The sequence below is a fragment of the Podarcis gaigeae genome (genome assembly GCF_964106915.1).
Source record: "Podarcis gaigeae genome assembly, chromosome: 5".
In the NCBI taxonomy this organism is placed as follows: domain Eukaryota; kingdom Metazoa; phylum Chordata; class Lepidosauria; order Squamata; family Lacertidae; genus Podarcis; species Podarcis gaigeae.
In genome coordinates this window covers 46132443-46157691 of record NC_139681.1, presented here as the reverse complement: position 1 = coordinate 46157691, position 25249 = coordinate 46132443, and the positions used below count along the sequence as shown (strand labels likewise).

General features: G+C 41.2%; 1 protein-coding gene across 1 annotated transcript; it reads left to right on the top strand.

The window, feature by feature from the left end:
- Nucleotides 1-3873: 3873 nt before the first annotated feature.
- On the top strand, nt 3874-23835 carry GPR26 (G protein-coupled receptor 26). The gene is made up of 3 exons (XM_083741482.1): nt 3874-4964; nt 16786-16899; nt 21613-23835. The coding sequence occupies exons 1-3, from the start codon at nt 4246-4248 to the stop codon at nt 21842-21844; spliced, it is 1065 nt and encodes a 354-aa protein (XP_083597608.1). The 5' UTR covers nt 3874-4245; the 3' UTR covers nt 21845-23835.
- The last annotated feature ends 1414 nt before the right edge of the window (nt 23836-25249 follow it).

Here is a 25249-nt window from a genome sequence, read left to right as displayed (position 1 = left end):
TGGAAAAAGTATAGAAGAAGTGTAAATGGAAGAGATAATTTATTAGAGAAGGAGGGAAAACCACGGCAAACGCAACAGCAAATGGGAATGGAAGATGCAGAACTGGGTGAGAAGTAATGGATACATAATAAGAAAAGAACTATGGAATACTATCTCAATATAAGATCACAGTGGAGAGACATGTATATGGATGCAAATGGAAGAATTGATTATTTTTTAATATGGAGGAATGGCTGCTGGAGTTATAGGAGGCAAAGTTGATATGTTTGATTAGAGGAAAAACCATTGCTGACATTTATTAATAACAATCATTAGAGAACCCCTTTTGGACTTTTCAGGTGAAGAGGGAAATGAACAAATTTGAGACTTCTGGATCTGAAGATTGGGAAAATGTTCTACGTTCTGTTAAGCAATATTTGGATGTCATCCTAGAATGATTTTTTTTTTTTTTGAATAATTATTTAAATGTAACAGAGATGGAAAATCGGAAGTCCATTTTATTTTTATTCTTTTCTTTTCTTCTTCTTTTTTCTTTCTTCTCTTTCTTCTTTCTTTGGTGTCCTCTGTTCTGGGCCTATATTTGGGTCCAAGGATTACATGCAGAAGAAGGTGCTGGGTGGAAGGACCCTGAGTGAGAGGCAGGGAAGGGAAGGGAAGATCTCCCAGGTGAGAGACTGGAAGGATCCACCACTTTCTGTGTGTGACAGGGGTTAAGCTTTAATAAAATCTTATGGGGAAAAAACATACAGATGATTGGGATTTTGTGCATGCACGCACACACACACACACACACACACACACACACAACTAATGACAGCCTGCAGCTATGTAATTCACATTCAGAAAAAATATACTTACTTCTACGTTGTGGAAATCCCTATATTTCCATTACTAACTCTATAAATATTGGGCACTTAAGAGAAATCTTGATAGCTGCATCATGTGGAGAGAAATTGTGTGTGTGTGTGTGTGTGTGTGTGTGTGTGTGTGTGTGTGTACCATTGAAAGAATGTGCCTGAAGTGGCTGTGTATGCACATAATGCAACTGAAAATGAACACAGTTCAACACCTAATTGGTCATATGGAATAAAGCTCAGAAAGTGTTCAGAAAAACTGTCCAAAGGAAAGAGCAGTGCCTTCCGCCCCCACAGATCCACCCACAGACGCTTTCCTAGTCAAAGATTTGTGTGGGCTGCTGCTGCTGCTGCTGCTGGATGGATTTGATTTTCGAGTCTACTCTAAAAGCTATATAAAAAAAGAAAGGGCAGAGCATCTAGAGACAGCAACTGTATATACTGAAAAAGCTGGAGTTCCTATAATTCATGAAACAAAGCAAGACTTACTTAACTAAACCTGGGTATTAGTATACTTATTTGGGAGAATGAATAATACTAGCTATTGCATTACTGTCTTTTCTGCCTTGGGGGCAGGTGGGGGCAGGTTTTTGGCTCTTTGTGTGGGGAGAGCCATCACTGCTCCCATTCTTAAGACAAGGACAGAAGCTTCAAGAGAGTCGTACATTTTATTATTTTGAAGCAATGGTTGCATCCAGCCTTCGGCTAAATGGCTTGCCCATGATCATCTAGAAATGTGTGTTTCGTATAGCCCACTTTCCACCAGCTCCTTTTTTCTGCTACTCTGCTCAAACGTACAAAACTTTCACCCAATCCACAGATTTCACTATCCAGGCTTGCTACTTCTCTTTTTTTCACAAGTCTGTAATCGAATGCATGGAAGCCAGAGCAGGATCGTGCATACTGTCGCTACCCACAACCTTGCCCCTCCGTCAGCTCCGTGTGCACAGAGGTTCTATATATGTGTATATAAATGATGCTTACAAGCAGAGCATGTTTTCACTCATTCACTGCATATGGTTTCAGAATGTGTGAAGGGGATTTCTCACACCTACATACAGCTTCCTGCTCCCTCACCACAGAAACCCCTCTCCCCACTCTCTCACACAAAATACAATATTTCACGCAAGGGCTATTATACTCCCATTTACTCTGCATCCAGTACATTCCCACCACTGGTTCGGGAAGTGGTGTGCACACAACATTAGGCAAAATCTGCACCCACCACACAGCATTGCTTCCTATTAAATACTGCATTTTGATGCATTATCCACCCCCCCCAAAAAAAACGAGCTTTAATCTGAATTGGAAAAAGAATGACCTTGCTGCATTTTAACCCAGTACACAGCCATATAATGACAACAAGCACTCCCATGGCACCACGGCTTTCTTTGTGGTAAATTAGGATAGATATTACCTATAGATGGTTCACCTGATAGAGCATGAGGTGCTTAATCTCAAGGTCATGGTTTTGAGTCCCACACTGGGCAAAAAGATTCCTGTATTGCGAGGGGTTGGACTAGATGATCCTTGTGGTCCCTTACAACTCTATAGTTTGGTGATTCTGTGAAGATTCCATTCTCTGTCAGCTTCTGCCCTTTCCCCCCGTCTCACAGACATTTTTGCCTGGATGTGCTCTCATTAGCTTATCAATATATCAAAAGCAGAATGCCCTATTATTTCTCCTAAAGCTTCCTGATATTGCTGGCCTATCTCTACACAACTGTCTCTGCACAACCTTGGAAAACAGGGAGGATATTTAGATTCAGGTGGATCTGGATAATTTACTGCTCTGATTTGCTCAAAAACAAAGCTCTGCCACACAATGTGATATGAGACAAACCTGAATATGATTCAGGGATAGTTAATTGGCAGGCATCTGTTTCAAGTAGGGAGCTCCAACTTTCAGAGTAAATGTAGGCTGGTGATTTTGGGAGAAGAAACTAGACAATGTACACATAATTTACTCCTTTGAAATTCTGAATGTTTAAAACCATTATGAACTGGAGGAGGCATCCAGCATTTTCACCCCCAAACCAGCTCATTAATAGGAACTGAAGTCTTGTCCAATAGCACAGATACCTGAAGAAAGTTGCAAAATCTGGAATCTGCGAGTTTAAAAAAATCAAGATGCTAGTTCCTTGTGGCTGCAAAAAATGTTATGGACCACAAAGTATTTACTAGAGTGTGAGTCAACAGGAGACTTTCAACAGGACTTCCAGAAGTGTGAATGGTAGAGACTAGAAATCAACCCTATATCCCCTTTCCTTCCCCAGTGTTTTTGATGTTCCCCTCACCTTATGCACTTGTATCTTCCTTTTCTTTTCTTCTCTTCCCTCAAACATGATGTTCTTTTATCTCCTCCATAACCACAATCCTTCACAAAAGATGCTGATTTCTGTTAAACCATTCATATGTGCAAATAAAGCAAATACATATTAATCTGCGTGTCTTTAAGAGGACTGTAAATGAATTCTCTTTATTTCAGACTTTGGGCTGGGCTGGGGAGTTACAAAGAAAGTATATTTATTCTCTGAATATTTGTGTTTTCTTTCTTTCATTCTGTAAAGGGGTCTGAGAAAATTTTCAAATTCACAAAATAGAAATCCCTTAAACATAAATGAATAAGATAAAATAACACCATCCTCTGGAGCCAAGCTAGTCAACATAAATAAAAGAAGAACCATTCCTGTTAAGGACGCACTGAAATATATTTTTAAAAATATTTAAAAGGCTGAAAGATGGGGCTTTAGCATCTGTTGTTTGAAAAGTAACTGCTAAAGATATCAAATGGATGGGTGGGATTTTTTTTTCAGACTTCCAAGATCCCCAGATATCAGGGGGATATCATCTGAGGGATGCAAAGGGGTAAAGGGAAAGGAAGCTGGTATGTCAATCACACCAGCAAATCACCAGCAGTGTGCATGCTTTAATCCATTAATGGGGGATTTATCTGTGATCATAAAAGCAGGTTAGTCAGCCTGGAAGCGTGTAGGTGGGAGGGGGGGAGAGAGAGCGTGGAGAGAGCAAGAGAGAGACAGAGGAAAAGAGGTAAAGAGAATAAATACACTGGTTGAATTGCTGGGAAGCCAATAATCAGGGCTCTCGGACGAACTGCTCCTGTGAACATCCTGCTTTCTTTAGAAGGAGACCGTGGCTTGGTGCTGCTGAGATACATATTTTTTTAAACCCTCCTCATAGTTTGATAGGCATTCCCAATGCTTTTTGTGCATGTCTCTAAAAAGCGTTGACGTGGAAAGAAGCAGCAGCAGTAGCAGCAGCAGAGAGGAAAAAACTGCAGCTCTTCTAAAAATACTGAGGGCATGCAGGAGTGTGAGCAGGCTGGGGAGGAGGAGGAGGGTGTGAGAGTGCCTCACACCATGTTTTCTGGATGCCAGCTGGGTGCAGTTTTGGAAATGTTCCTCCTGTGAATGGAGGCACCATGAACATTTGGGAAGTGATCCTGGCTTTCTTGATTGTGGTACTCATCCTTGTCTCACTGCTTTCCAACGTGCTGGTGCTGATCTGCTTTCTGTACAGCGCAGATATCCGCAAGCAAGTCCCAGGATTGTTTATCCTCAACCTGACCTTCTGCAACTTGTTGATGACTGTTTTGAACATGCCCCTGACCCTGGCTGGGATCATTTACAAGAAGCCGCCTGGAGGAGACCAGCTCTGCCACATCGTGGGTTTTTTAGAGACTTTCTTGACCACCAGCTCCATGCTGAGCATGGCAGCTCTAAGCATAGACAGGTGGATAGCGGTGGTGTTTCCTCTCAACTACCATTCCAAGATGCGCTACAAAGATGCTGCTCTCATACTGAGCTATACATGGCTGCATTCAGTGTCTTTTCCTATAGTGGCAACTTCTCTTTCTTGGGTGGGTTTCCATCACCTTTATGCCTCCTGCACCCTCTACAACAAGAAACTGGAGGACAGGACACAGTTTGTGGTTTTCACAGGGGTCTTTCATTCTCTCAGCTTCCTCCTCTCCCTCGTAGTCTTGTGTTTCACATATCTAAAAGTGCTGAAGGTGGCACGCTTTCACTGTAAAAGGATTGACGTGATCACTATGCAGACCCTCGTGCTGCTGGTGGACATCCATCCCAGGTAAGGAGATACCTGTGTCCTTGACTGCCAAGGGCACACACTTCTGAGGATACCTGCGGAGAGACAAGATTATGTTCATTATCAGACTCAATTGCCATCCATCTGTAATACTTTTTTTAAAAAAAAAATGTAGCACTTGCCTAATTCTAATCTGCATGCTTATATTCTCAGGTCTCCTTGTAGCTACAAAATTAATTGCCAATTATATCCTGCAAAGAGCAAAATATGTCATCTAGGAAAACTTGGCTGTGTTTGAGGGCTATAGTGGAATCAAAAGGTTTGCATGTGCATACATGTCCTTTCAGGTAGTGTGCTTGAATCTTTGCTGTTTTCACTTACCATGAACAGATTCATCATGCCTGTTCATTAAAGTTAATCAGTAACGTGCATGGGTGTTTGATGAACTGGATCAGGCTGAAATTCCTTGTGTTCCTTAAAACTGCAGTGGGGAGATAGCACACTGAATACCATTCTGCTTTCTGTGACTTTGTGAATGTCACTTTGGAGTCAATAACTTTATTTTCCTTGAAGGAAGCATGCCCAGAGAAATAATATTTCCAAAAGAAGCATGAGCAACCAACTAGGTACAAATACATCCAAAATAGCATTGAGATTCAAATTAGTACTGACAAGCAAAGGAGACTTGAGACTTGTTCGAGAGACCTTAAATCAACCCATATTTTCTAGGTATGGGAGTCTCAAGACAAGGGAGGGGAGAGGAAGCAAGCAATGACTAGGATGGGGAGGGATAACTAGGGGGAGGTACAAAAGGGAATGTCACAGAGAATGAAGAAGAAATATAACCAGGGGATCTTTGTAGTGGAGGTTTAGATATCAGATGTGAGAAGATTTGACAGGTGGAATGTCATCTGACTGACTTTGCTAGAGTAGATTTTGCTTGTGGGAGATGAAGGTACAATGAGTTTCTTGAGGTTTTCAGTTGGGGGAGAAAAAAGAAGGGAGAAGTGTAACCAAGTATGTGACAGGGAGAAAAAAGGATTCTGGTGTGAGTGGGAATGCATGGATGTGGGGGGTGGGGGGGAAACCTCACCGGAAGAATATAGGAAAGAGAGATGGGTTTAATGAAGGTCCCAGCTACGAAGCTACTCATAATTTTTCTCTCTGTCTCCCCCACCCCCCTCTCTGTATCTATACATTGATGAGGCAATAGTAATGCGGTGTGGTGGCTTCCTAAAAAGGCTGAGTTAAATTTCAATCATTTAGAACCTGTGGAAGACAGGAACAAAGTAATGTAGCTGCCTATCTTTTCCCTTCACTGTGAGTAATAGCAGCTGGTCAAGGGAGAGGAGGCGGGGAGGCAAGGACTTGATGGGAATATATATAATTTTGCATGCTATTTTCTTTTCTTTTTATTTCATAAAATTTACATACCACTTGATTGTACAAAAAAAAACCCTCAAAGCAGTGCACAATAAGTTGAAATAATAAAACTATCACTAAAAAAGAATACAGCCATAATTTGAAGCATACAGAAAGTTGAAACCAGAATACAGTAGTCTATTTTTTTAAAATAAACTCATACAAACTTTTGAAACATCTGAATATGCTTGCCTAAATAAGAATTTCTTCAGCAGGCATTGAAAAGTATACAGTGAAGGTATAGAGAAAGTGAATAGAGATAAGTATCTATCCTTATTTCATAATAGTAGAACCCAGGGTCATCAACTGAACATGAATTATGGGAGATTTGGCATGGACAGATGGAAGTACTTCTTCAACTAGCACATGGTAAACTATCACATGAAGTAGGCAAGTCCACTAACTTAGATTTGCTTTAAAGGGGGATCCAGCAAATTGCTGGAGAATAAGGGCTACTAGTCATAATGGCTATAATATCATGTTTCTGGATGCCAGGAGCTGGTAATCAGGAGTGCGCAGAGAGCATCTGTGCTCACTTTCAACTTTGGGCCACTGAAGGGCATCTGGTTGGCATCTGTAAGAAACAGAATGCTGAACCAGAGAGGATTTTGATCTGATCTAGCAGGATTCTTCATGTTCATATATAAAAATAATATTAATAATGGAATCAGTATGGTCTCAAGAAAGTAAAAAAGAAAAGAAAAAAGTGCACAGTCAGATGAAATAAATAGAAAGTAATAGTATTCATATAACACTTTAGAGCTCAAAAGTCTTCAAAACATTACTTCATAACCTTAATATCAGCCTAGTAAGGCAGACCAGCATAATCACCCCTATATCCCCTGGTTGCGTGGCAGTGGTTTACCTAAGTCTGAGTACAGTGGTACCTCTGGTTAAGAACTTAATTTGTTCTGGAGGTCTGTTCTTGACCTGAAACCATTCTTAACTTGAGGTACCACTTTAGCTAATGGGGCCTCCCACTGCCGCCACATGATTTCTGTTCTCATCCTGAAGCAAAGTTCTCAACCCGAGGTACTACTTCTGGGTTAGCAGAGTCTGTAACCTGAAGCGTCTGTAACCCGAGGTACCACTGTAGTGAGTTTGCGGCAGAGGTGAGATGCAAACTGGGAGTTGCCTTATCCATATCCCAATATTTTATGGCCCATCTATACATGGCATTGCAGACCAGTGAATGGATTCAAATTTACTTGGAAATAGCTGTGGGGGCTTAAAAGGGCAAAGGTGAGATACAAACGCTGTAGCACAGCAGGGGGTAGTTGTAGCCATCCCTTCAGGTTCATTTCTCCAGTTTAAATCACTATTAGCCTCACTGAGGGAGAGGGAATGAAAGCTACAAATTAATATGAGCACCTGTCTTCACTGTGGCTAAAAGCAGTTGCCAATTTAAATCAGGACAATAGCATGTTTCAACTAACCATAGGACAAACTGCAGTTTGCCTGGATTCAGAAATAGTGCATAGGTGCAGCTAGTCTAAAGTAGAAGTGTAAGCTTCTAAATTCCCCCCTCTGGCTGCACTAGAGGAAGAGAGGAGCTTATTTTTTAGTAAATGCATATCAGACTGTACTTTTTAAAGAGCTGTTATCAAATATATATCAAATACATTCACTGATATTTGATATATATTTCATTTAGCTTGAAAATAAAACTGGGTGGTCTGTGACCAATCAGTATCAAAATAGCAAACGGATAGAGCAAAGTGATAAATATTCAAGTCTCTGAAAAACCAAATCTTTCCTTATGCTAATTTCCTAGTGGATCTTATTTTTACATGGATAATAGGAGTTTATTTTTGAAGTGTAGCATTCTGCTCAAAGTGTGACTTCTGGTAACCATGGTTAATTCCAGGTGTTATAAATTTTACATTCCTTCTCTTGTTAATATGGGAGGCTAATATGCACTATATCACCGTAAATGTCCTTAATTATAGTCTTTCTGTAATACCAGACTCCCTGCATACCACCTAAGGTAAGTTGTAAATCCTTCCCAAAAGTCGTTTTTATAAAGGAAACATTGACCAAATTTGTGCAGCCAGAATGAATGATGTTATGCCAGATGTCAGGATATGTCTCCCCCTGCCCCGCCTCCAGAATTGGTTGTACATCATGGTGCAAAGTCATTTACAAGCCTTTTGTTTAGGGCTATGCAGCAACCGGCAGTTGAGCAATGTTAAGTAGGAAGATGCCTTATGGTGCCTTAAATTGGAATGGTCCAAGGAGTTCCGTTCAGTATGACTGGGAGGCATATGGAAAGACTCAGGCAGCTCTAGGTTCACTCAACACTTCTGTCTCCCACTCTTTGGTTTATGATCAGAGGGAAATGGAAGAAAACTGATCCTTCTGACTTTCCAAACTCAGATCTCTCTCACTTGTAGCTTTGCAGCTAAGCTCGACGGCATCACCTTATCAAAAACTCCTATATCAACCCTTTCCAGCCTAGTGCCCATCAGACATTAGGGACTACAACTCCCATCATCCCTGCCCAGTGGCCACGCTGGTTGGGGCTGATGGGTGTTGGAGCCCAAAACATATGGAAGGCACCAGATGAGTGAAGCCTTACTTATGGTCTTCCTCAGCCATAGCATGGGGTCTTTAGTGATCACATTAAGGATAAGCCGGTTAGTTGTCCTCTGAATGCATGACTCCATAGCCCACGCTGCATAAAAGTCAACAAAGCCACAGTGCTCATCAGTGAGTATGGGGCCACGTACACAAGTCTTAGATGATTATGCCCTTATTTTTGCTTTCCAATACTCACGTCATCAAGCTAGCAAGTTTGGACAGGTGGGGTTTAAATGGGCTTGGGTTGTCTCCAGTGCTTTTTTTTCTTTTTTTTAAAAAAAGTTTAGGGGTACTCTCATTTTCCTACTCATATTGAAATACTGCCCCTCAATGAGGCCAAACTTAGATTCACAAAATGTTTAGGGGTATGTGTACCCCCAGAAAAAAGCACTAGTTGTCTCCACCTTCCAGCCCCCGCCCCCACTCCACGTAATGAAGCTTAAATCAAAGCTGATCAGTAGGACTAACCTTTTTTGTTATGTGGTGGCATAAATGCCATTGAAATCTGTATGTTTTTCATCACCAATCATATTTCACAGCATTTCTGTGCCTCTTAGGCACATTTTCAGTCCACACCTTGAAGGGAAGCAAGAACAAAGTATATAAATGAGATAACTGAGAAATAAAAAAACCCTTATGGATATAGGTTTTGCAAAGGTTGGATTGGATCATTGACATTTTGCAGTATAATGCAGATTTCCTTCTCCATATGATTTGGGAGGCGTTCAATAACACTATCTAAAGTTTGTTCAAATGGGAGCTTTGATTTCACAGGAACATGCAGACACAGAACTGTATAGACAGCTAATTATAAGGATCATACATAAGGAACACCATGAATTCAGATAAACATGGTTTTGAACAGTAGAAGTTCTGCGGTATTTAAATAAAGCAATAGTTTGAATCTATTAGATTTGCATCTGAGCAAAATCTGACGGTGTGGAGAAGCCCACTTGTGAGGGTCCTCCATGAGTGGTGAGCATCTACTTCCCCTGGAATTTGTTTCCATCTGGTCTTTTACACACACCCACACACACACACACACATACACACACGCACACACACAATCTTATGGAGTAACTCAATTTGGCTAATCTGTTAGATTTTGCATTTTCTTTCTTCTTTTTTCAAAGAAATCTAAGCGGGAGAAACTGTTTGAGCTAGACTTTACCTACCCTCTTATTTTGCCCCTGTAGATGCTTTGTACCCCAACGCTAAGGGATACAAACCTAGGGGTGGGTAGAAAGAATGGAAGAAAGCAGGAGATAGCCTTTCCAAGCCTTCAGAATGGTTCAAGGATAAAAGATCCTGGGCTCTTCCAATATGTCTGGAAAAGAACTTGGGTAATGTTGAAAAGCAGCGAGCTTCAGAAAAGGGCTGTGGCTCAATAGTAGAGGACATGTTTTGCTTATGAATAGATCCTAGGTTCAATTTCGTGATGTGTCTGTATAGGGTTGGGAAAGTCTGTTACCTGAAAGCTTCTTCCCATGGATATCTTGGTTGGCCACTGTAAGAACAGAGTGCTGGACTAAATGGGTCTTTGGACTGATCCAGCAGGCTCTTGTTATGTTCCTGCATTCTTATTTATTTATTTAATTTCTTACCACCCTTAACCATAAGATCCCAGAGCAGGTTACAAAAATAAAATATATCATTATAAAAGAAATAAGGAAATAAAACTGTTACAAAACAAGAAAAGTATAGAAACAATTAAAAACAGTTCCATAAATAAATAAATAATCTATATGTAAGAATAATAGTAAATAATAAGCAAACAAACAAACAAAATAATCCATATGTATAAACAAGCAAACATAGTTCCAATGCAGCTGTAAAGATTACTTTATAAAACTTCATTAGCTGCCCAGAGAATTTATGCTGGAGATGTAATGCTAGAGCTGCGTACGAAACTCAGAATTTTCTTGAAACAGAAGCAATTACTGGTTATCTCCTGCGAATGAACTTTCTAGCTGGCCAAATAAGAAGTTGAGGATTTAGTTTTACCAGAAGACAGAGAACTAAATTCATTCATGATATGAAACAGAGAACTAACAGTTGATCTGAACGCTGTGAAAATGCTTTTTTAAAAAACGTTTTGAAAAATACATTGAATTTTGCATAGCTCACTTTCGCCATCTAGTGTCACATTTGTACATTGCACTTTACAACACATCTAAGACGTATTTGCTGCTGTGTAGCTGAGTCCTGGGTCTGAGGCACTTGCCCAGAGGCACCAATGAAAGCCTTCACGGGTGTGGTTCCTGTGTCAAACAATCTCTCATACATAAAAGCTAGTTGAAGACACAGCAGCCACATGCAGACTTCACCATGTATACACTCACTTTTGTTCAACAAGGCACTTTCCTTACACCTGATGAAATTCTTTGTGCTACGCAACTATGAAAAGCACAGGAGCTTGTCTTGCTTTCCACCAGCAGTTTACAAGCTGTCTTAAAGGGCAGGCCCACAGAGAGCACATTACAGTAGTTCTAACTGGGTGTTGAAGCCAATTGCACAATATTTAAACATGTTATGCCTGGCCGCTAAGAGTTCTTGCGAGGAAAACACCTGCAAAGACTTGGCTATCCAATTAACACTTGTGTGGTTTTCTTTTTCTTTTTCTAGTTATGTTTACGGCACTGCCAAAATGCAGGCATTTTGTGCGGCTTGAGCAGAGCAAAAGGAAAGAAATGTCACATATTAACAAGATTATGTTCTCTAGCCAGTCTAAGGAGCAAAACATGGATGCTAATTGCCATGATCTTGTAACCTCCTTCTTGAACTAACTTCATTTATCGGAGTTTTCAGTGTGCTCCGGCTAGCCAAGTGACCTCAGCTGCCGCAACAGCTCTTCTGCATTTTGTACTTCCTATTTTAGACAGAAAAAAAGAAATCTGTGACCATCTCAAAGGTTCATTTTATTTTTGTTACACAAGCCTATTGCTCCAAGAGATGATAGCATCTTAAACTATTCCAGGCCTAAAAAGGAAAGTCTATGAACCCTACCCCCTATGAACATTTACGCAGCATAGATTTCAAGGAGATGCAGGAAAAAAATGAAAATGGTTGCATCAGTCTTTAGAGAGGTGCAGAACAACCCTAACCCCTGATCTGTGCAGCTGCTTGGAGTTAGTTGAGGGCACCTTCACAGGGTTCTGCTAGTGTAGGGATGGGAGCTGCTGCACTCACTGAAAGTGCATTGGAGATGATACAATCTCTGGTCTTTCCCATAAGAAGTCATAAGCCTGCTGGATCAGGCATAGGTTGGCATGGCATTGAAGCCAGGATCGGTACATCATTCCACAAACCCCACATTGATGGGTCCGCTAGGCTTGCACCGCCCCAAACCCATTCCATTGGAGTTGGCCAGTGCTGAACCTTCTCAGTGTTCTGCCTGGACACTGAGGTCCAGCTCCGAGGGCCTTCTGGTGGTTCCCTCACTGCGAGAGGCCAGGTTACAGGGAACCAGGCAGAGGGCCTTCTCGGTAGTGGCGCCCGCCCTGTGGAACGCCCTCCCATCAGATGTCAAAGCGATAAACATCTACCTGACATTCAGAAGACATCTGAAGGCAGCCCTGTTCAGGGAAGTTTTTAATATGTGACATTTTAGTGTATCTTTCATCTTTGTTGGAAGCCGCCCAGAGTGGCTGGGGAAACCCAGCCAGATGGGCGGGGTACAAATAATAAATTATTATTATTATTATTATTATTATTATTATTATTATTATTATTATTGGACCCCTGACCATTAGGTCCAGTCATGACCGACTCTGGGGTTGCGGCGCTCATCTCGCTTTATTGGCCGAGGAAGCCGGCGTACAGCTTCCAGGTCATGTAGCCAGCATGACTAATCCACTTCTGGTGAACCAGAGCAGTGCACAGAAATGCCATTTACCTTCCCGCCGGAGTGGTACCTATTTATCTACTTGCACTTTGACGTGCTTTCGAACTGCTAGGTTGGCAGGAGCAGGGACCGAGCGACAGGAGCTCACTCCGTCGCGGGGATTTGAACCGCCAACCTTTTGATCAGCAAGTCCTAGGCTCTGTGGTTTAACCCACAGCACCACCCACGTTCCATTGGAGTTGGCTAGTGTTGAACCTTGCCAAAACGTAAGCCAAAAAAGCAAGGTCTCACTGGGCAACCAAGTGCAGATTCCAACCAGGTAGATACCCCAAACCAAGCACAGGGTGCCAATCAGGTTGAGAGGGAAAACAAATCCCTTCTGGCCCTGACAACCAGCAACCCAAAATTGTTCAGGGAAGGCTCTAGTCCAAGGGGAGGTGGGTGGGAAGCTCTCAAGGCAACATGGCCCTGAGCACCAGAGGAAGCAGGCTTATATAGTCTTTCCCTTCCTTTTTCAAGGGCTCATGGGACAGCTTTTTTCCCCATGAGCCCATTGCACAGGCAAGATACTCGCAAATAAGGCAGCTTGGCAAGATCTATGCTCAGATTCCTCAGGATATGAACTACTATATCCTATATGAACCATCCAGTCAATATTGTAGGCACACGTTTGCTTTGAAGCACAGCATGGACAAAATAGTAAATAGCGAACCAAATCATCTATGCAGCCATGTCCCTTTCAGGAGCAATATATACATGTTTACAGGAGTCATATTCTGAAACAGGTAACGCCTGGGTCATCTGCTCTTAAACCTGGCCCAAGCATTCATAATTTACCCAAAATTAACAAGTCTGTTCCAGCTCATTCCAAGAAAAGCTACGTCAATCAGGCAAATGTGATCTGTTAAATTATCTATTGCACGGAGACTGGCTTGGGAATAATAAGCATAGCATATATATTTTTCTACCTCTTTCCATCAATGTGCATCATCAGTCATGTAGACATTTCTTGATTTAATCAGCGGAGTAAGATTCTGGCCCTACACATTGCCCAGACATATGTTGCAAGTGTCCACAGTCTTCCTGCAAACCTGCTCAAAATGTACTGAGATCCAATTCTGAAAGGAGCAGCTCAGGGGCAGCAATCTATTATGCCATCACACCTAAATAAATGACTAATGTAATACGTGTGACTGATTTAAAGAGTTGCATTTAACCCTATTTAAATGTCAAAGGCAACCTGAACTAAAAGGCTTGATTCTCTTCAGCTACCTTTCTACTCTGCGTACAGAAATAGCACTGATTTCAGCCAAGTGTTTTATCAGGACATCGTGGCTATTTTAAGACCCTAATAGCTTTTCACATGGCTGAAAACAGCCCAGAATTGGCTCAACTCTGGACCACCTCAGGCCAATTGCATGCTATGTATATTCAATATTCCTGCATCAAATGTAGCAACATAGAAATCATATACACTATTCAATCTCCAAGGTGTTTTTGCCCCTCGTGGCTCTTCAAATAACATCCCAAAGAAAGAAGTCAGACATGGTAGTGTTCATTTAGCAATGATTAACAGAAATATTAAATGAAAGCATTAAAAAACCCAGTTCATTTGGACAGCACAATAATATACGATCATTTATTATTTAAGTATTCAAAATTCACAGTGCTCTGCTCACAGCCAAGTCTCTTCTTTTGTCAGGCGTGTGCAATTTCTAACCTATCAACCTGGCCATGGTCTTCCAGCGATGTATGACAGCCTGAGGGGAGCTGGATAAATGTTCAGATTTTGTAGATTGCAGAGCAAGCATGTAGGCAAGGACACCACAAAATACGGCAGGTTGGGGTTATGGTCTCCACATCTTTAACCCTAAACCTCATTCAATACTTTGCGTTAAGGCCAAAATTCATGTGACGTTAAATGTGTGTAAGTTTTTAAAGTGCATGTTTTTATTCTTTAAATAGCAGTCATGAGATGAGGGGAGGAGAACCACAGTATGTAGGCCAGGTCAATTTATCCCTTTCCCTCGATGCAATGGTACCATCATTGCATATCCTCCAACATTCCTCGGATGAAAATAGGGACATTTCTCCCTCATTCCTGCAACTGACCCTCCTCAAACCCCCATTTTTTCTCTCCCCCACCTTACAGAGCATTTCTACCACAACCACACCAATGGGAAACAACATACCACTCCGAGAAAACCCCTTAATCCCGATTTTTATTTTATAAATAAATAGATGAATAAATAAAGACTCCTTGTGCTACACTCCCCTTTCTTCCTGCCCAAGGCAAGCCTGCTCTCTTCCTGCACCTCAGAGCTGGCCAGCAGCAGAGCAAGCCAATCGGGCGCCTGGGGCGGCGTGTGTGCCCTGCGCCCAGGTGTGGGGCCAGCCGGGGCAGGACACACTGCAGGGCCTCCAATGAGTCTGCCTGCCTCCTCCCAGCTACCCTACAGCTGACGAGGAGGCAGCAGGTGGACCGTTTTGTCCAAGAGAGAAGGTGGGCAGCTTGTAGCTACCACTTCTTCTGCCACTGGCTCACCCTCCTCCTTGAGTTTGGAGGTGGCACTGGCAGGGGGAATAGGGACATTCCATGGCCATATCAGAAGCCAGGATGCCTTTCATGATTCCGGGATTGTCCCTGGAAAATAAGGACACATGGAGGGTATGCCAATTCCCCCTCATACCAATTAAATAAGTTACTAGCCTGGGAAGGAAGCATCTCTTGTCACCAGTACTGAATTTAGATACATTTTCTGTTGGATTAACCCAAGTTAATTTTGAAAGTCCACTGTGCAATTCCCACAAGGATTCTTGTGGCATCCTTCTATCTGGATCTTGAGCTCCCCGCCTGAAATTCTTTGAGTTACATCAGATTCAGATTTCAAAACTCTTTCACCTATGTTGTTAATTGAATTACAACTATAAGAATGTATTAATAATTTTCCAAAATATGATCTTTTCCTTAGCATGTCAAATGTTCAGTTTACTTACCAGAAGCCTGCTTATTGAAAAGGTATAGTTTTAAAGCATTGGCTTATATTAAGAGATGAATATGTTACTGCTCAAAAGATTCTCCTATCTGAGTTAGGTGAAAATTTTCCCCAAACTACCGAAATCTACAGAAGGGCTTGTATCAATGCATTTTCTATGTCCTAGCTGAGTGTCACATTTTAAAAGAGCATTGAATTCCTCTAATCTAAAGCAAATAATCATTTCACTACAAATCCATGAGGCTACTTGCCATAGTAGTTGGCAAAATTAGGCCCCAATCCATCACAAAGGTGGATTGCCTAGGCAGGCACAATCTGTGGCCCAGTGAAATAACTAAGGTGGGATGCAGGGTTGAGTAAAAATCAGGCCAAATCTTTATGACTATGGTAGAAACCAGAGTTGGCATGGCAGTAGGGCGAGGATCCTGTTCCTCATTCCACCAGCCATTGCTAATGGAATGACACTCTGTCAGGGAGGTACCTAGCCCCCCTCCATGTGAATAACCCAGCACTGAGCCCCGGCGTGGTGCAAGGCAAGCATCCAAGGTCTCACTGGGCAACCAGGGTGGGGCATGCTATAGCTAATCCTCCCCCTGGGCTGCTTTTGGAGGAGCCCTCTACTATGCTTACAGGCATGTCTTCTACACACACCTGCACACCCCAACCTTTCCTCCATGCAGGCCAGCAAGAGGCATTATCAGACTTCAAGGACACATTCCAGAAAGGCAAACACATTTGGGGCACCAAGCAGGGCCAATGAATGGTGTAGCTTGGGAAGAATTCCAAGGATGAGACAGAGAATTCTGGAGGGTTATAGTCAGCTTTCAGGTTTGGTTTTCCCCACCCCCTGACTCAGCAAGGCCATGTGAGCTACTTTGCTCCCCCTCAGCCCCTTTTTCTGTGTCAGCGCTCTTTGTTTTTGTGCATCTTCAGGCAAACGCCTGAGCATGGCTTCTAAGTCAAGGTGATGAAATGCTGTTTGAAATGATAATTTGCATTCATGTTTTTATGTCAAAAACAGTGTAAGAGAGCGATGCCTAGAAGAACAGAAGAGGCGGAGACAACGAGCAACCAAGAAGATCAGTACATTCATTGGCACTTTTATACTCTGTTTTGCGCCATATGTAATCACAAGGTAGGTTTAAGCTAGTCTTTTCTCATTTCCATCCGCAGCGCACTCCTGTTATTTGTATCAGCAGACGATTAAACTTCTGCTTGTCAAAATTATGCTAAGCATTTTTCACTGTGCTGAGAAGCGTTGCCATCTTAGGTGCCCACATTTTATGGTCCCAACTGTGGCCAAAGTTTTGTTAGTGAAAAGGATCAAATCCAGCATCCCAATGGGAAAGTCTTTGATATGGATTAAGGAGAATACAGTGAGACTCTCATCAAAGAAGATCACATAGAATTCAGAATGTTGTCCGCACATTTCAGTGGGTATGTTGTGCTGTGCGACGCAGAGCAGATGTTCTGGGACACATGGTGGCTACTTTAAATTAATGCACACAGGTGTGCCAAGTTTACAGCAAGCATTTGAATGAAGGGACTGCCAGCATTTTCTGAGTCCTGGTCCTTATTATCAAAATGGCATCCTCTATGCATAAGGGGAAGATATCATCAGTTTTAAAGAAACTCCAAGTTTTGCCAAAGTACAAAAACAGCGCAAAATGTGCTTAATAGTGACAGAATACTAATGACTTGTTCCACGGTGTATGATGGATGGATGGACAGAAAGCTCAATGGGAGTGGTAACGCAAGAGAATATACTGAACAGGAGAAGAGCTTACTGCATGGGTTTTCATTCAGGACCCACAGTATCTGATTACTATGAGGTAGAAAAATGTAATCCCAACACATTTTTCTTGAAAAAAACACCCATGAACAGAAAAGACTGTTTGGGCAATTTAATTCTGATAATATCCAAGAGTCCTTTGAATTTTGTCATTTACTGTATCTACTCTCTTCCACAATGTTTCTTGGCCCCCTTCAGCTATAACTGGTGATACCCCTTTTTTTGCACACCACCCCAACATTTAGAAGCCATTGTGGAATAACATTTGAGGTTGCCTCTCCATATTCTTAAGATGCATCAGTCTTATGAGAAAGGTTGATCACAAACAGGTCATATCACAGTTTTTCAGACCTGGAGCTACAAAACCAATATTGCTGTTCACAGCTTATTCCTGATTAATAAGTGCTAGAAGATGCACAACAATGTTAATTTTGAATGACAATTGTGAAATAAATAAATAATAGATATTATGACATTCCTTGTTGAATTATGAACATTTTTGCATCCAGTATCAGAGAGGTTCACAGAAACCCCTGCTTTGTTGCTATGTTGCAGGCAAGAAGCAAGAAGGAAAAGGGGAAAAAACCCTCTGCATTTATAAACCTCATTCAAAATTGGCCTGGTGGAAATGAATTATTGAAATGTGGATTACTGTGCTTCAGAAGCAACATAAGAGGGAATGAGCTAAAAGGCTGTGTTAGCTTCTCTGAACATTTGGAATGTGTTGATTTATTTTTGACCAAGCGCTTCATGGAAAAAATGATAATATCTTGGCACCCATTAAACTTGGAGTGGGATTAACAGCAATGTTCAGTGCCCTGATAAAAGTCAAGACTGTAGGAAGCTTGTCACTCACCTTTCTTCCACTTCCATTTTTTTTTAGTAGATGGATAGTCAGAAGTGCTTATTAAATAAAAATCAAATACTTGGAGGGGGGATGTAGTTCAGCAAAACAGCATGTGCTTGTCTGGTTGAAAGCGCTTTGGGTTGCCTTGAGCAAGATAAAGCAGCTAACACTTTTAATAAACAATTTAATAAATAATAATGCTTTGTACCCAAGAGGACCTAGATTCAATCTTTGGTATCTTCAGGTTGGGCTAAGAAAGATCCCTGTCTGAGACCCTAAACAGCCACTGACAGTCAGTGTAGGCAGTATAGACGATACTGGGTTAGATGAACTCACAGTCTGACTCAATATATGCTTAATATGTCCACATTCAAGGTCCATTGATTCTAGTGTGAAAGACTGCCCCCCCCCAGTGGGTTAGCTGGTTCAGGATATTCACCCAATGCTTATGCCAAAACCTACTGATATCTGTAATCAACAATGTTGGGGCCATTTTGATCCCGTGCTTGTGATCCCTTGTCATTATTTCTCCTTATTTCTCCTTCCCTCTCCCCATCCTGATGGCCTGGGCACACTGTGCCTGGTTCCGTAAATGACACCTGCATTTGGATAAGCATCTAATTTAAGTCCATCAGCATATGCTTGTGCACGTAGAGCTAATTATCTCAATTAGAGTGCAAATATATAAATTATATCCAGTGGGATATAAGACACAGACACAATTTAAAAATAAAAACATTATCAGTTGTATTTCCAAGTGTTGTATGGTATGAAAATTTGAGGGGAAAGGAAGGGCACTCAAGGAAATGTAGTAATAAGTGTCTAAACTCCCCCTCACCTTTGAAGGCCATTTCTTCTCGATGTTCTTTTATAAAAGGTTAGTTGGAATTCATAACATTGATTGATAGCAAGTAAGATATAAACCACTTTGCATCTTAGTGTTTCAGGGTATTCACAGAGCTTTCATCAACTTCCATCAGAATATCAATAACTCTACCTTTCGAGCAGGGAAAGTATTCAGATAGCAATGAGAGTATGAATTATGCTTTTTCCTACATTGTGACTTCCTTAACCTATTCAGTGAAAGCCTTTCTAGAAAAAAAAACCACAGAATGGCCTGCATAAATTGAAATGCTTCTTAATGGAGATCTTACACACAAGAGTGGCACTCATAGCATGTGACAGAAAAATCCCATCTGGAATCTGACAGAAAGTAATTATAAGAAAGTGGAACTAATTGTTCACTTTAAAATCAATAGTATACCATTACCTTCAAATGTTCCCCTTGGGTAACAGTGCCTATAAATAAGCTCAGCTCCTGCGTCCATTCTGATTTACCTCTGCACTAGCAGTAATGGTGTGCAAGGGGACTAGTGTTCACCTAGGGCATGACTCTTCCCTACACAGGTGAAACATCTATGTGGGGGAAGGATCCACAAGGGTTCAAAAATGTCCTGTTTTCTTCTCTCCTCCCCACTCTCAGTTTATATTAAGATGACAAGATAGGGGGGGGGGAAGCATCAGGCTCCCACCCCTTAAATACTTGTGAAGAAGAAGAAATTGAACAGGCGTACCTTGCCATACAAACTATTAGAACAGCAGAACCCTGTCCTTGTTTGTATCTGGCCACTGTAGTTTATGTAGGCAAGTGCACACTCCAGCAATTCACTAGGTCAGCCCAGGATAGAGAACATTATCCAGTTCAGAGGGTCCTCAGAATTATTCCTTGAGTGACATATATATGTTCACAGAGACAACATTGCTATGGGGATTTTTCAGGAAGTATTAGGAGGTGGGGGGTTTCAAATACCTGCTTCCCCACAGGTCCTGAAGCCAATCCTGAAAATTGCATATGGATAACCAGTTTCAAAATACCATTTCTGAAATTCACTGCTCTTCGTGCTAGCTTGCCTTTTCAGAGACAAGCAAAACCTCCCCCCCCCCCATCTCCAACAGAAATTGTTTTGTTTTAGTCTTGTTTTTATTATATGTTTTTGGTATCTTGTATAGTGTTTTAATTAACTGAAGCTGTCTTGGTTTTACAAAGATAAGCAGCATATTTTAAATGAATAATAAATGTGCTCCTTCACATGGGAATTATTTCAAATGCAATTGAGTCAGCTATACCCATTTCTCTGGATAATCTTTTTCTTGAAATAAGGAAAGGTACATTTATAGAGATGGCTGCAACTATCTCCATTAAAATAGCCAGTCCCCAGTATGGTTTTCCTATACGATTATGTACTTGAGTAGATAAAGAGACAATAAGCACAATTTGTTTATATGTGCTAACTATATCATGTTGGTGATGTAGATATTCAGATATAAAAGTATGGGTGGTTTTTTGGTTTTTTGTATCTGTATATATACAATCAAGTTAACTAAATGTCAGCTTTCCACAACCTCATGTCTTCTAGTTGTTGAGTCCCATCTAAACCCAGACAGTATGGCAAATAGTCAGGGACTAAGGGAATTGTAGTCCAAAGCATCCAGAGGGCACCACCTTGGGGGTGTCTCCTGTATTTTCAGAAGCAATTTAGCTAGACTGGTGACGCAGTGGCTGCCGAGACCATATAACACCAGTCCTGAAAGACCTACATTGGCTCCCAGTACATTTCCAAGCATAATTCAAAGTGTTGGTGCTGATCCTTAAACCCCAAAATAGCCTTGGCCCAGTATACCTGAAGGAGCATCTCCACCTCCATCATTCAGCCTGGACATTGAGGTCCAGCTCCGAGGGCCTTCTGCTGGTTCCCTCCCTGAGAGAAGTGAGGTTACAGGGAACCAGGCAAAGGGCTTTCTCGGTATCGGCGCGCTCCCTGTGGAACGCCCTGCCACCAGATGTCAAGGAAATAAACAACTATCCGATTTATAGAAGACATATGAAGGCAGCCTTGTTTAGGGAAATTTTTAATGTTTGATCTTTTATTGTGCTTTTCATATTGTCTTGGAAGCCGCTCAGAGTGGCTGGAGAGGCCCAGCGAGATGGGTGGGGTATAACTAGTATATTATTATTATTATTATTATTATTATTATTATTATTATTATTATATACCAGATGCTGTGGACAAGCAATAACTATGGGCAATTGTAGTATTCTCAGAGGCTTTAATGCTGGTGGGAATAGAATGTTTGAATTTTGGTCTAATTAGGAGGTTCTAGTCCTTGATATGTTTATCTGACAATCATATTTACTCTTTTCTTGACAGACTGGTAGAATTATCATCCATAGTCCCCATCAACGCACACTGGGGAGTTATTTCCAAGTGTCTGGCTTATAGCAAAGCTGTTTCAGATCCCTTTGTGTACTCTTTGTTACGACACCAGTACAAGAAGACATGGAAGGACATAATAAACAAGATGCTGAAAAGGAGCTCAATAAATTCATCAGCCCTCACAAGTGAATCACAGAGTCGAAACATTTTGCAAGCAACTGATTGAAGAGCTGAGGTTAAACTATTTATTCAATGTAGCCTAATACTGGAACAGTCGAGGAACAATAGCTGGTGCCATTAGGATGATCAGCTGACAATATTTTGGAAAGCCTGCCTTTTAAGTCTTCAGCAACTTAGGTAACGAATTTCATAGCAAAGTTGGCTGCCTTTTAGTACTGATATCTTTAGTACTGATAATATCTTGTTTGCAAAGATCCCCACCAATTTCACAAAATGTGTGGAAAAAGCAACATTCTAACCTCAAGGGGGTTTAGATATAGATAATGATAAGAGATTGTGTTTACATATTTCCTCACCACCACCCAAACAAACAAAAAACTGGATAATATTTGTGCCAGTTTTAATGTGTGGCAGCAAATTGACATCTGTGACCACGCCAACTATGCGATCAGGTGAAGACAATCACTCCTAGTTTTTCCTGAGATTGCCCCTACTTAGTCACACATACCTAATTACACATAAACCTGTTAAGATAAAACTCTTAGGCTGCAATCCTATACATACTTACCTGGGAGTAAGTCCCACTGAACATAATAGGATTTATTTCCGAGTAATGATACATAGGATTGCACTCTTGGTGTTTCATCCATACCCTCTAGGTTTGCACTGGTTTTCTATGTGCAGAAGGAAACTACTATTGAGCCATGGCTGCGTTTACATTTGTCAAATGATGCTCTTGCCTGTGGTAGGCTGCAGAACAATTGCTTTCATACATCAAAAGAGACACAGCTTTGTGACTCTTAATTTCAGCTACTGATTGCACTGCTTCCAGTCTGCAGACTTATGGGTCTTGGTGACCTACCATTCAAATGGTTGACCACCAATAGATTAGACGATATAGTCCATAGTCTGCATCTGTTTGGGGAGAAATGGGATATACTTGCAGAAGGAGTACAAGTCTTTTCACAAGACACTTCTGATGCTCCTCAGTTGTGTGTTAACAAAACTATAACAAAACAGTAGGAAGCTGTGTCTCATTTTGCCCAAAATGTTTCCATGTTGTAATGGTTTTCTGACTGTGAAAATACCTAAAGTGTTGTTGCATTTAAAGTGTCAGTGTCTAATGTCCGCAGTGCTCTGGCTTGCGTAGGCTGCTGGCAGTCTAGAATGTAATGCTCTTCACAATGCAATAGCTAACTTTGTTTTCTGTCTGATCGTGACGCCCTGGTTGGTTGCTTCAAGAACGTGTACAGAAATGTTGCATAGGTTTCCTTAATCAATTCTCAGAACTAGATATAAGTGTTTGCACAGATGCCATAAGGATAGGATTAGCTAAATCTATTTTTTTTAAAGGAAGAAAGACTTACGTAAGAAGTTTGTTTGTTTGTTTTTTAAAAAAATGCTTGTTATAAAAATAATAAGTATGACACTTATAGCCAAATTTATTTTTTGAAAAATCTCTGGAAATATTTTGTTTCCAGTGAACGCAGTACTCCAAAACTAAAGAGTGCTGGAAATTACTTTTCTAAAAGTTAGTTTCTAAAATAGAAACTCAGTTTCGAGAAATGCAGAAGGAAAAGGAAAAGGAATAATTCAGGCATCAGCCCCATCTTCTCTTTCCTCTTGTGCATAGTTTGCTTTTAGTGAGAGAATCCCCTTAATTACTGATCCCACTCCTGTACACATATTGCTGTGTGTACCCAGTGGTGTGTATAAAGAAGGGACTGGGTCAGGCCTCAGATGAAATAAAAACACTACACCTAAAAAAAAAGCCTCTGTTTACTTTCTATGCCTTCTGTAACCATGATGGACAATTTAATTTAAAGCAAGCAAATAACCCTATAAAAATGCTATAGGATTTGTAAGAGAGTTTCCCTTCCATTTTCTAGTTCTGCTGTTTTTGTTTAGTACCCATATTTCCTATTGATTTTTTCAAGCATTAGCGTACAAGGGACTTCTCTGTCAAAGATGCATAGGCTATTTGCCTTTATGCTTTGTGCTGAGTTGGAAGGGAGAAAATCATTTTCTCTTAGAATTAGACAATGACCGCTCCCCGCTTAAAACGGGGGGCGCCCTTTGCGTGGACGCGTGCAGCCCCTAGATCTGGAGTGGCTTCAACAGCATAGGCTTGGCTTTGCCTTCCCTCAGGTGGGATACCTGGAGGTCTCCGCCTACCTCAGTCAGTTGTCCAATCCCACCTGGGGGAAGAGTTGCCAAGGAGACCAGGCCAGGTAGGGGAGGGATTACCTGCCCACACAAAGGAGGGAGGATCTTACCTGGGAATTCTCACTTGGCTCCAATTATGTGGCAATTATGTGGGCTGTTTTTTCTTAATCCATAATTGATTTCAAGGGAGATGCTAAGTATATTCCTCAGTGGCATTGTGGGTGTGGGTGTGTGCACGCGCGCGCGCGCACACACACACACACACACAAACTGTACATATGAATGTCCTGATGTGAACTGATGCACCTACATAATTTCCATGAACGTTTATGAATTTCTTTTCTCCAAAATGCATCAGTCAACTGCTGAAGTCTGATCTGAAAAATGTTGCCTCAATCCATAACTCCTACGAACTGCAGTGCTCAAAGAAGCGTTTGCAAACATGAATTGCCCTGTTTAATGGCATAATGATCTTCTTCTTCCTTTGAAATGAATTGTGAGAACAATGGCAGTGCTGTGGATGGAAGTGTTTTCTTGTGGTCACTTTCAAAGCTGTTCAATTAATTACCAACTGTAAGCTGAATTCATATCTCTGAGCCTGTCATGGGGATATCTCCAGCTTCAATGAAAGTAAGTAAGAGGATGGTTGTAAATGAATAATTGATTTCATTGGTGTTATAAGTTGCTTCTAATGCTAAACTGCTAAAGATACTAGTAACAAGATTTCTTAAATGTTCTCTTGCAACCAACTTAGTATTTAATCAAAACAAGTACTGCCTACTGTTCATTTAATATTCCACCATGTAAATCCCGTTTTTCTTTCAGTATTTGTTTGGCATACTTACCACATAATTAAATGGTTTTATATATTTGACCTACAAGGCCTTCTTCCAGTGATTCATACAAAAGTAGCTTCACTGATTATTTTGACGCTGTAGCTTATTAATAGCACTCAGTACAAGCCAAAAAGTCATATAGAAGTAGGGGAAAGCCCAAGGATAGTACTTTTGAGCAAATCATTTTTGCTGTGGTCGGTTCCAGATAATAATCGAAGAATCCAGTCCTGTATTTACTTCTCTGTAGACATACATAGGATTACACTGCAAAACCTATTTGGTTCCAACAATCTGCCACACTACAATTTCTTGAGAGACATACTTCCTCCTCCTCTTCCTCCTTCTTCGTCTCCTCCTCCTCGAATTTACCCTTTGTGCCACTCACCCAAATTGTCTGCTACCAAGATCAAAGGATAATAATATTAAATAGGCCAATCATTTCCCCAGGC